This window comes from Pelophylax lessonae, assembly GCF_965119305.1.
Source record: "Pelophylax lessonae genome assembly, chromosome: 3".
Classification (NCBI taxonomy): Eukaryota; Metazoa; Chordata; class Amphibia; order Anura; family Ranidae; genus Pelophylax; species Pelophylax lessonae.
Genome location: NC_138770.1, coordinates 665,915,693 through 665,928,574, shown reverse-complemented (window position 1 = coordinate 665,928,574; position 12,882 = coordinate 665,915,693). Strand labels below are relative to the sequence as shown.

The 12,882-nt window shown below is 44.5% G+C and overlaps 1 protein-coding gene across 4 annotated transcripts in view; it reads right to left on the bottom strand.

Annotated features, from left to right (window-relative positions):
- Positions 1–12,882, bottom strand: part of TTBK1 (tau tubulin kinase 1) — a 166,811-nt gene that overhangs the window by 36,745 nt on the left and 117,184 nt on the right. For all 4 annotated transcript variants that reach the window (XM_082249851.1, XM_082249852.1, XM_082249849.1 and 1 more), the window contains 6 exons: positions 10,535–10,600; positions 10,285–10,377; positions 10,068–10,193; positions 5,913–6,067; positions 5,463–5,682; positions 3,537–3,709 (listed from right to left, as the gene is read on the bottom strand). In XM_082249851.1, coding sequence (XP_082105977.1) covers positions 3,537–3,709; positions 5,463–5,682; positions 5,913–6,067; positions 10,068–10,193; positions 10,285–10,377; positions 10,535–10,600 — 833 coding nt within the window. The remainder of the gene's footprint in view (positions 1–3,536; positions 3,710–5,462; positions 5,683–5,912; positions 6,068–10,067; positions 10,194–10,284; positions 10,378–10,534; positions 10,601–12,882) is intronic.

Sequence of the window (12,882 nt, the reverse complement as noted above, 5' to 3'; positions counted from 1 at the left end):
GCAAGCCACCCAGAGACATCAAAGCTGCTGCTGTTCAATCTGTAATACCACACAACCGCACCTTCAGGATGTGTGAGACCACAGCGGAGCCATCTCCGTCCATAGCATGGCTGTATCAGGTAAACCTGGCATTTCAAGTGAGATACTTTTGTCACCAGCCAAAAATAAGTCCTCTGCATATTCCTACTGTCAGCTGTATCAGGTAAACCTGGCATTTCAAGTGAGATACTTTTGCCACCAGCCAAAAATAAGCTCTCTGCATATTCCTACTGTCAGGAACGTCTAGCGCTCTGGCTCCTTATTCCAGCATCCTGGTTTTGGCTATGGCATTCTCCTTGTCTGTCAACCTGCAAGGTGATTGATGTGGCCAGTCTCTGGGTGGAGACCAAACCTGATTTAAGCCAGCCAAGCCTGCAGGCTCATGCTTGTGACAGAGTGTGTAATACCTGATAAAGCTGCCTGTTTGTCTGCCTTGCTCTGCTAGATTGGATTTCCCTGTGTATGACCTAGGATCGGAAAACGATTATTCTCTGAACTCTGCCTTCTTTTTACCTGGACTGTCATTGAACCACTCTGCCTGTCTGCCAACTGCAAGTACCTGTTTGCTTTGCCCTCGTACGGTGGCCAGGAATTATAGAATTGTGTATAAGTCCTGGGGGCAACAGAGTACCGGTAGGCCTGCTTGCCTTATAGGAAAGGGGGCTGCTATAGGTGGAGAACACAGTAGTCAGCTATAGTGTCTGACCACCTGCTTTAGGGGTAAGTGGGACACCTATGGAAAGTCTAGAAGATGGCGCTACACATAAAAATGCCATATCATGTGCCCTATAAAGGATGCTGCATGAGAATAATCAACTCTGCAGCAGTTCAAAACCCAATACAAAATTTCTACTTTACATTTTGTTCATTGAAGGAAAAAGGAAGTCTTGTACTGTTGGGACATATAAAAGCAGTCCAACAGAGAGGTGGGCAACAGCAACAAAAAAAAAATTAACAGAACTGGGCACTGAATGCAGCTCAAAAGACTGCCAAAGGGACCTTGAGCTCGAAGTTGGCATCAGATGAGGCCTGTACATCTACCTGGTAAAACATGGAGAACGAGTTAACAGAAGACCAGGCAGCAGCCTTGCAGATCTAAGAAACAGTAGTCTGATAACAATGTGCCCAAGAGGCACAGATCTAGTGGAGTGAGTCTTAAAGCGGAGTTCCAGGCACAGATGTCATTTTTTAATGAACATACCCCCGGGACAGTCAGGGCTAGCACATTCCACAATGGCTAGCCTCGGATCTGTCCCGGTTCGCACTTACCTTTTAGAAGAAATACTTACTTATAAAATTTCTTCCACAGCGTTTCCATCTCTCTTGTGGGCAGCTGAAGCCGGCGCGGTCCTCTTCTGCGTCTTCTTCTCCCAGAATGCGCTGCACTGGCCCCTCTCGTCAATTCCGGCATGCCCAGAAGCTGTTTAGCAGGGGAATGCAGCGTCGCCCGGAAGTGACGAGCGGGGCCGGTGCCGTCGCATTGATTCCTGGGAGCGATGACGTTTAGCTCCCAGGAATCATCGCAGCGCAGGAAGTGACAGCGGAGCCGCGGCGCTGAGGGAGGAAGTACCCTGAGGTGAGTATTTACGATCGTCAATTACAAGGTGAGTTTTTAAAAAAAAAAAAAAAATCGAACTATCCAGTTCCTTTTCAGGTTAGGCTGAACTAGCGGACGGGCACAAAAAAAAAATATTGTTTTTGTGCCCAGAACTCCGCTTTAACAGCAAAGGATGGAACCTGATTATTAGGACCATAAGCTTGGATAATGGCCTGTCTGAGCCATTGAGAAATAGTGGAACGAGAAGCTAGTTTACCCTTACTGGGACTATCAGGAATGACACAGAGAGAGTCAAACTTTCGGTGGAATCAGTAGCTGCGAGGTAAACTCCCACAGCCCAAACTATATCCAGGCGGTTGAGAGGGATCTACAAGCCAGACAGAAGATGGAAGAACAACATCCTGGTAGATGTTGGGGGCCAAACTACCTTAGGTAGAAAAGGAATTTGGGGTTTCAAGACCACCTTTTCTCCTTGTATGAGACCAAAAACGGTCTTTACAAGATGTGGCCAATAGCTCAGACACTCAACCTGCAGAGGTAATGGTAACAAGAAATGATTCTCTGAGGGTCTGGGGGACTTGAAAGTCATAGTAACATAGTAGTTAAGGTTGAATAAAGACAATCATCCATCCAGTTCAACTTGGGTAGGGGTGTGTGTCAGTGACGATAATCATTTCCTATATCCCTGTATATTGTGTTCTTTTAGATGCACATCCAAGAGTCTTTTAAAACTATCAATACTCCCTGCTGATACCACCAATTGTGGAAGAGAGTTCCACATTCTTACTGCCCTGACAGTGAAAACCCCCTACGCAGCTTAAGGTTAAACAGCTTCTCCTCCAGGCCCGGTCCAGAAGTGGTTAATAAAGCATAGATTGAGGGCAGGTATACTTGGAGGGAGCCCACCCCTCCTTAAAGGCACAGGGGTGCACTGGACACCCAGCAAATAGCACAATGGCAGCGAAGGTGTCCAGTGAGTCCCCTTGCTAAAAAACCAATGGTACAAACAAACAGCAACTGCCTCAACCTATAACTGGTCTTAACAGAAAGGAGCACATGGAAGGGTGACGCATGTCAAACAAAAACAAAGAGAAATTCCCAGCTCAACTTACCAGCCAGCCTGCGACAAACCAAAGTGTCCTGTACACCAATTCACGTTAAGACCAGGGGTTTAGTTTGCACACATTTGCAAATACATGCGTAAGCTGCAGAGGCCGCAACAAGGCACCCCAGTATTATCTGCAGTCCTAACGCTATAAAAAAAATTGAGTCTTCGGAGACAGGATAAGTGTTGAGGCAATGCTATAGCTTTGGACCTGGACAGTGCTCCGCGGCTAACTTGTTACCAAAATAGGATCTGGAAAGTGACACAATGTGGAACTCAGTGTCCAGTTGCCCAAAGGTCAAATTCCAGTCTAGTCTTACAACGTTCAGTCCAGCTGGGTCCAGGTATGGCACTCTAACTTCAGGCTTAGAAAAAGCTAATACAGAGAGCTGCATACAGAGAACAACTAAAAGAGTGATGTAGCAAAAATTAAAGATGCACTGAATTTTCAGTGGCCGAAACATCACGGGAGAAAATGGTGTTTTCAGCATTTTGCCGATAGAGAAAAAAGGTGCTGATAATGGTGCCGAAAACGCACGCAATTTAGCTGTGATTTTACTACTCTTCTGCGCTTATCCTCTTAGGACAATAAAAATGAGGCATGCTGGTGGTAGGAGGGGTTATCCTGGGCTGGCCTACGGTTTTTATTTTTGCTTGCCAGTGTCTAGTCTTCCTGCAGGTGGCAGTATTGTACGAAAGTAAAAGATTTCCTGTGTCCACCAACGGATTAGAAAGAAAACCAGTTGTAAGGTGTATCAAAAGAAGCCAAAAGTCATTGGCTCTGCTCTATCTATGGAAGTCGCATCCCTATGTGTCAGTACTGTGGACTCTCACCTCCTCTCCTGATGATCATTTCTGTCTGCTGTAGATAGCCTGTCGGACTCAGGACTGTTGATGCGTCGGTAATGGAGAGAGCGTGCCTGTGTAGTAGGGGATTCAGGAGGAGCCCGGACAGGGGAGCTGGGACATCCATGGCGGCTGTGGTCGTCCTCCATCAGGCACTGTGTCTGCAGAGGAAGGAGACCACATTTCATTAATATACCCTAAGGATTTCCTTCATTAGAAGCTCATGCAATCATAAAATCTGTCTTCTATTCACTGAAACTAAGGATAACAGCCTCACTTCACTTCAAGAACAATATCTGATTCTGATTGATTCTGAAGGATCACATGATATCACCACTGTGTTTACCACATTGACAACTAACTTTCATTACATTGGCTCTGGGTGATCACATGACATCATCTGATGGCCACCATTCACTACAATGTCTCTGAATGATCACATGACATCGCAGGATGCAGTCACCCTAATAGGGGTAAATGATCATCATCTGAAAGTCACCGTTCACTAGAATGTCTCTGTATGATCACATGACATCACAAGATGGTCAGCAGTCACCCTAATAGAGGTAAATGATCACATGACATCATCTGATGGCCACCATTCACTACAATGTCTCTGAATGATCGCATGACATCACAGAATGGTTAGCAGTCACCCATATAGGTGTAAATGATCACATGACATCATCTGATGGTCACTGTTCACTACAATGTCTCTGATCGATCCCTTGACATCACAAGATGGTTAGCAGTCACTCTAATAGAGGTAAATAATCACATGACATCATCTGATGGCCACCATTCACTACAATGTCTCTGATCGATCACATGACATCACAAGGTGGTTAGCAGTCACACATATAGGTGTAAATGATCACATGACATCATCTGATGGCCACCATTCACTACAATGTCTCTGAAAGATCACATGACATCGCAAGATGGTTAGCAGTCACCCTAATAGAGGTAAATGATCACATGACATCATCCGATGGCCACCATTCACTACAATGTCTCTGAATGATCGTATGACATCGTAGAATGGTTAGCAGTCACCCATATAGGTGTAAATAATCACATGACATCATCTGATGGCCACTATTCACTACAATGTCTCTGATCGATCACATGACATCACAAGATGGTTAGCAGTGACCCATATAGGTGTAAATGATCACATGACATCATCTGATGGTCACCGTTCACTACAATGTCTCTGATCGATCACGACATCACAGGATGTTCAGCATTTACTAGTGGGGGTGACTTATTACACGACAACATTACATTTCTAGCTATGCCTACTGTACATTGGCTCTGAGTGTTTACAAGACATAACACCATGCTCATCTTTCACTGTATAATCGCAAGTCCTGGCAGGAGAACACCTTCCATACTAGTAGCGACTCTACATTTGAGACTTTTGATTTGCTCTGAAGAATGCACATTACATTAAGAGCGTTTGTAGGTCAGGGAGGAAGGACATAGCAGTCATAAACGTTGTGTGTATAGTATAGTCTGTATGCAGGTTGGGGTAGTAACTAAAGACTAAGGGGTTGATTTACTAAAATCAAATAGACTGTGCACTGTGTAAAGTGCAGTTGCTCTCCAGAGCTTAGCAAATGATGGGAAGCTCTGTTGACTTCCATCATCCAATCATGTGCAAGCAAAAATGCTGTTTTTTTTATTTTCCTTGCACGTGATAGGGTACTTTTTGCAAAGTGAAGCTTTACCTCATTTACTAAGCTCTGGGGCAAATGCACTTGGAGAGTGCAACTGCACTTTGCAAAGTGCACAGTCTATTTGCCTTTAGCGAATCAATTTCAGAAATCGAATTACAGGCCTCTCTAAAGTGCTGGAGACAGGACCAAGTAAAGCACTGTCGTTTCAGCCAGCCCGTCCCTGTCCCCGTACCTTACTTATACTGATTCTTAGCTTATTCCGATTCACATCCGTCTCCTCCCAGACCTCGGTGTCATTGAAGCCCGTGTTGGGGACCTGTCCAGTGAGGTCTGCTGGCCGGCCGGGAAGGATGGGAGGGGCATTCTCTTGGTCGCTCAGGTGCTCCCCTTGTAGGACATCTTCGGTGTTCTCCCTCAATAAATCCCCTGGCACTGGAGTCACATTCACCACCCTTCATACAGAGACAATAAGAGGTCCATTACCTACATCTGAATATTTACAAGGATGGCAACACATATACATGCATATTAGCAATTACTGAAGACTGTTAATTCTCCTAATATACAGGGACTGTACTCAATTGTTTAACTTTACTTGCTTTTTACTGAAGGTTTTGTTGGGCAGTTGACCAAATTAGTTGATTCACGCTCAAATAAAGAAGAAAAAAAACAAAAATCTCACCCAAACATGGCCGCTGTCTGCCGGGTGTTCTGCTGCGGTGGGGTGGAGGTGCTGGTAGACAGTAGCATGTCTGTTCCACCCTTCTCCCAGTCAAAGGCCTCATTCTCTGTGATTCCCCTCTCTTTCATACTGTTCTCAAACACAGTCATGATCATCTGCAAAGGTACAAAAGGTTCCATTACACACCGATAAAAATCCATATCAGAGCACATTCCTCACCAAAAAACACTGTTCTCTGTACATATATGTAACAAGCATGTACAGCATTTGTAAAAATACAACTACGGTGCGTACACTGCTACCAGTCTGTCTGTACTTTCTAAAGTGATTATAAAGGATATTTTTTTTGTAATAACAAACATGTTATTCTTAACCCCGATCCTTCTCTTCTGGGTTCCCCTCGCTAGCCCTCTTGGCTCCTCCTGCCTTTTGAGTAACCCCCTAGTAAGTCGCTTGCTGGGGGGTACTTGTGCAGGCTCAATCCAGAGCCATACTGTGTGCATTTATTGACACACAAAGTATGGCTCGCCCCCCGCGTCCCTGGATTTGACTGACATCAGCAGGAGCCAATGGATTCGCTGCTCCCACTGGGTCCGGAGAGGAGGGAAAAAGAGAGAGCAGTGCTGCTGCTCTCGGGCACATTGCTGGATCAGGATCAGGTAACTATTTAGAGGGGGCATGGGGGGAGCTGCGACTAAAAGGATTTTTACCTTAAAGCGGAGTTCCACCCAAAAGTGGAACTTCCGCTTTAAATAGTCCTAACCCCCTGACATGCCACATTTGGCATGTCATTTTTGGGGGGGGGGGGGGGAGCGGGTACCTAGTTTTGACATGTACCCGCTCTCACTTCCGCTCGGAGCGCCGCGGCGCCCTGAGCGGAAGTTCTCCTCTCTCCCTCCCTGCAATCTTCTGGGACATGTCAGAGGTCCCAGAAGATTGCCGGCCAATCAGGACGCATAGCGCAACTCGCGCATGCGCAGTGCGTACCCGGCTGTGAAGCCGCAAACTGTCACAACCGGGTACCCACATCAGTGATGCCGGCGCCGCGGAGCAGAGAGGGAGAAGACGACGCATCGCTGGACCGTGGGACAGGTGAGTGGGCGGTTAGGCTGGAACTCCGCTTTAATGCAGAGAATGCATTAAGGTAAAAATCCTTTAGCCCTCCACATATACCCCTAATACACCATATGTTCTACTGTCGTGTCCTCTTATGTATCATCCCCTGTACACCACTACCAGTCTGCCTGTACCTCTCTCCTGTACTACAGTATATCATCCTCTGTACACTAGGGATCGACCGATATTTTTTTTTCATTGCCGATACCGATACTGATATTTTGGTCGCTTATCGGTATCGGCTGATATGTGCCGATATTTTCGTACATTTATAAAAAAAAGTTTTTATTTTTTTTACTTGACAGGTACTCTTGTGGAGGGATCTGGGGGTCTAAAAGACCCCAAACCCCCCCTCCTCTGCACTCAAAACGCCAATTTTGGCTGTTTTGAATGCGGCCATTTTTTTAAATCTGGCACCGAGTACCCGGAAGTGATGTCATGACATCACTTCCGGGTTTTTGCATGGAGACCCGATCAGAGCCAAATGCGGCTTTGATTGGGCCTTCGGCGGCCGTGCAGGCTGGTTGCCCGGGTCTCCCGGTGGGATGGGAGACCCGGGCGAGCCGCGAAAGGCGACAGGAGGGGGGAGACGTCCCCTCCTCTCCTTGTAATGACAGCCGTGCGGCATCTCAGCCGCATCGGTTTTCATTACAAGACATCCGACCGTCAGCTATGGATGCCCTAGCTGCAAGTATCACTCTGGTACAAGCACTTTCCGAAATATCAGCTACCTTATATCGGGGAAAGTGCATATCGGGCCTTGATATATCGGCTTTGCCGATAATCGGTCGATCCCTACTGTACACTGCTACCAGTCTGCCTGTAACTCTCTCCATTATTCCAAAGCATCACCCCTTTACACCACTAAAAGTCTATCTGTACACCCCAGGACTGGTAAACCACTAGGGCCCTGGCCATCCATAAGACCGCACACTCTGTTTTTTATTGGTGTTCATTTTTTTTCTCGCAACTTCTGCCATTTTTCGCACCACGCTGGTTGAAGATCCTTAACTCTAATTTCTTGGGTTACTCAGGGTAAAAACATTTTTTATTCCATGTATTCGTTTTTTTTTTTTTCTTTTTTCATGCTTTTTCTACATGAAGTTGAATGCTTCTTTCATAGTTATGGTGAAGATAATGCTATCAGTTCCTACTGTAAGATTCTGCTGGATGGAGCATGTACTTTCTCTTCTAAATGTATTTGTACCCTATTGCTGGTAATTGTAAAGAGTTTCAATAAAGATAAACTGTTTAATTCAAAAGTCTATCTGTACCTTTTTGATTCCTCTGATGTATTACCCCCTGCAAACTGCTACCAGTCTGTCTGTACTTTTTCCTGTCCTCCAATGTACTGGTGACCTGAGGGGCCCCAAAGAATTCCTTTAATTTGCAGGGATTTCCTCTCACTTCCTGTTGTGGCTATGGGACAGTAAGTGAAGGTAAATCCCCACAGGGACACAGATAACCAAAAATGACAGGGGTTATAACTCTATTCAAAATGAAAAAAAAAATGCCTAAAGTTCTGTTTTAAACAATAGACATATATAATGTTCCAAAATGGGGGAAAAAGCCATAAAGTGTTCTGAAAAAAAGAGAACATTTACTAAAAGTGGTACAGACAGAATCTGGTGCAGCTGTGCTTAGTAACCAATCAGCTTCCAACTTCAGCTTGTTCAGTAAGGCCCCTTTCACACTAGCGGACCGTTCAGATCCGCCAGTCAGTTTTTCAGGCGGATCTGAACGGATGCCCAATGCATCTCTATGGGGCATCGGATGTCAGCGGAGACATGTCCGCTGACATCCGATCCATCAAATCTGGACGGATGGAAACCCTATTTTCCATCCGTCCAGCGGATGGGATCGGATGAGAACAGGCAGGTGGTCTGTTTTCATCCGATTCCCCCATAGATAACAGCGGGGACCTGACAGCTCTGTCTCCGTACACAGCGCGGAGACACAGCTGCCATTCATCGGCGGATCGACCCCCCGCTGAGAAAAACGGAGTCCGCCAACGAACTCCCATGTGTGAAAGGGGCCTTCAGCTTTGACAATAAAACCTGGAAGCTGATTGGTTACTATGCATAGCTGTACCAGATTTTGTGTGCACCAGTTTAAGGTTGAGTTCACACGTGCGGCTGCGGTTTGCAGTCCGGTGCGTTTTTGTTCACCGGTTCAGGTACAAATTTTTGCCTGAATTCGCACCTGAACCAGGCCCAAAAACGCACAGGACCCTTTTCAAAACCGTGACAGCTCAGGACAAGTATGAACTGGCTCCATTGAAAGCCACATTCACATGTTATGCGTATTGGATGCGGTTAAAAATGCATCCAATTCGCATATAAGTGAACCTAGCCTTAGTAAATCTCCCCCAAAGTGTCCAACACCCTGTGCTGTGCTATATCCTTCTTCTTTGCTGATGATTTTGTAATATTACACAATTTATGCTTGACAATTAGTGTTTGATAATTGTGAGACCACAACCTATAAGAATCGCACTCACAAGAGATACAGACCCCACTTCTCCAAGCTATAGGTAGGTCAATTGCACCTCAGCCATATAAGATGTAACCAATAATAAAACCCCCTCTGCAGCAGCATACCCTTCCATAGATGCAAAAACATCAGATAAGCTTAAATAGAATGGAAACTCCACATAATAGTGCTGATTTACTAAAGGCAAAATAGACTGTGCACTTTGCAAAGTGCAGTTGCACATGCAAGTGCAGTTGCTGCAGAGCTTAGTAAATGGGCAGAAGCTCTGCTGATTTCCATCATCCAATCATGTGCAAGCAAAAATGCTGTTTTTTTTTTTCCTTGCATGTGATTGGGCATTCATTGCAAATGGAAGCTTCCCATCATTTACTAAGCTCTGGAGCAACTGCACTTGCAGAGCACAACTGCACTTTTCAAAGTTCACAGTCTATTTGCCTTTAGTAAATCAACCCCAATATGTTTCCATTCTATTTCTCATATGTTGGAATCCTCTGTAGCCTACTGTTTATCAGTACAGTACCCCATAGGTGGCTATGACACCAATACCTGATAATCAGGCTTGGTGAAGTAGTCCAGAGAAGATATGTGCTCCAGGAAGAGGTGGAACTCGGAAGGCATGTGTTTCAGCAGCATTCGATGGTCATATTTCTCCTTGATCATCCCTACTTGTTCCTGGGGAGCAGACAGAGTGAGCAGTCACACTATGGGGATCACTGTCACCACATACAGGTCATATTGCACGAAAGCATGGCTCAGCGCTTACCTTGTCTTTGATCTTTCTCCACGGCAGCTGACCAACTGCAAATTCCACCAACATATAAAACAGGGACCACAAGTCATCGTGTCTGCCCATCTCCTGTATGGTTGGGGAAAATATTGATCTGATGAGACACTTGCAAAAGAGCACAACAGAGGATTGAAGGCCCCGGGAGAAGACCAAGTGCTCTGTGCATTCATCAGAAGCAGCTTGGATGGGCCACATTTACAATAACTACATTCCTGCTGTGACTTACCCTGTTCTTGTGTGCGTTGACAGATGCATAGCGGACTGTTCCTCGGAATCCAGCGACATTGCGGGGCTGTCAGGGAGGAAGACACAAACACTAAGAGAATGTGCAGGTCATATTCCACCCATTCACTAACAGCTCCTATTGTGCTTTCATCCAACAGGAATATTTGGGGAGGACTTCATTAATTTTCTATTAAGATGTTGGTAAGTCGCTAATTGGGTAAAAAAAGAGCTGGAGCAAGCTGGACCATAAGGGTTCTTTTTTGTCTTCCTCTGGATAAACTGTAGGTACAGCAGGGTTTTGTATATGAAGGTTTTTGTTAGTTAAGACTGTCTTTTTTTTAATCTAATGGTCCACTTTTTATTTTACTCCAGATCATCCCAAGTATCCCAACAGCTCACTACCCATCCAACAGTATGGATAATTACAGTGTGAGTAATGAGATGACTGCAGCCCCCAGTACTGGGATTAAAAGACAAAGAAGAAGAAATCCTAACCACTTACGTAATGAATAAAGATATAAAAAACTGAATGGGGGGGGTTGTTGTCAATTGTCTTGCAAGTACAGTAATCACCGGAGTCATCATCAGTACGTCAGTCATCCTACTGTACAGTTATCACAAATGGTATTATTAGTACAATGTGATCATGTAAATTGGTCGTCATGATCAGTACAATGTAAGCACGTGATTGGCCAGTCATCCTGCACGTGCAGTAATCACCAATGTCATTATTAGTACAATGTATTCCTACGATTGGTCAGTTATCCTACATTTACAGTTCTCACCAATATCATTAGTATTACAAAGTGAGCACATGGTCAATCAGTCATCCTACATGTGCAGTAATCACCAATGTCATATAGTTACATGTCATTATTAGTACAATGTAAGCAAACAACTGGTCAGTCATTCTACACGTGCAGTAATCACCAATGTCATTATTAGTACAATGTAATCCCACGATTGGTCAGTTATCCTACATTTACAGTTCTCACAAATATCATTAGTATTACAAAGTAAGCACATGGTCAATGAGTCATCCTACATGTGCAGTAATCACCAATGTCACATAGTTACATGTCATTATTAGTACAATGTAAGCAAACAACTGGTCATCCTACACGAGCAGTAATCATCAATATCATTATTAGTACTGTACAATGTAATCACACGATTGGTCATTTATCCTACATGTACAGTCATCACGAATGTCATTATTGGTGCAATGTAAGCATGCGAATGGTCAGTCATCCTACACGTGCAGTAATCACTATTGTCATTATTGGTACAATGTAAGCACACAATTGGTCAGTCATCCTACACGTGCAGTAATCATTATTGTCATTATTGGTACAATGTAAGCATACAATTGGTCAGTCATCCTGCACGTGCAGTAATCACCAAAGTCATTATTGGTACAATGTAAGCACACAATTGGTCAGTCATCCTACACGTGCAGTAATCACCAAAGTCATTATTGGTACAATGTAAGCACACAATTGGTCAGTCATCCTGCACGTGCAGTAATCACTATTGTCATTATTAGTACAATGTAAGCACACAATTGGTCAGACATCCTACACGTGCAGTAATCACTATTGTCATTATTAGTACAATGTAAGCACACAATTGGTCAGTCATCCTGCACGTGCAGTAATCACTATTGTCATTATTAGTACAATGTAAGCACACAATTAGTCAGACATCCTACACGTGCAGTAATCACTATTGTCATTATTAGTGCAATGTAAGCACACAATTGGTCAGACATCCTACACGTGCAGTAATCACTATTGTCATTATTAGTGCAATGTAAGCACACAATTGGTCAGTCATCCTACACGTGCAGTAATCACTATTGTCATAGTGCAATGTAAGCACACAATTGGTCAGTCATCCTACACGTGCAGTAATCACTATTGTCATTATTAGTGCAATGTAAGCACACAATTGGTTTTTAATTCGCCCGATTTAATTATAAAAGAGTTAACGGATTCTATGCTTCTGTTTATCAATCACAGGGGTCAAAGTCCTCAGGGGACCCTTCTCACTATCTTCAGAAGATTTCCCTCCCTTCCTTAATGGCTTCAAAGGGGAAAATTAGATGCTCCTATTACTTTGGCAGAGCTACAGAGAGCTGCCAGCTCATTTCCTACCTGCAAGGCCCCTGGTGATGACAGCATCCAGATGGAAGTGTATGTTAGATATGGAGAGTTCATTATGCCACAACTGCTAAAGGTGTTTAACGCTTCGCTGAAAGTAAGCCGCCTTCCAGAGTCCATGTTGCGAGCCCTGATAGTCCTTCTTTTAAAACCGGGTAAAGACCCCTTGGATCCAGGTTCTAATAAG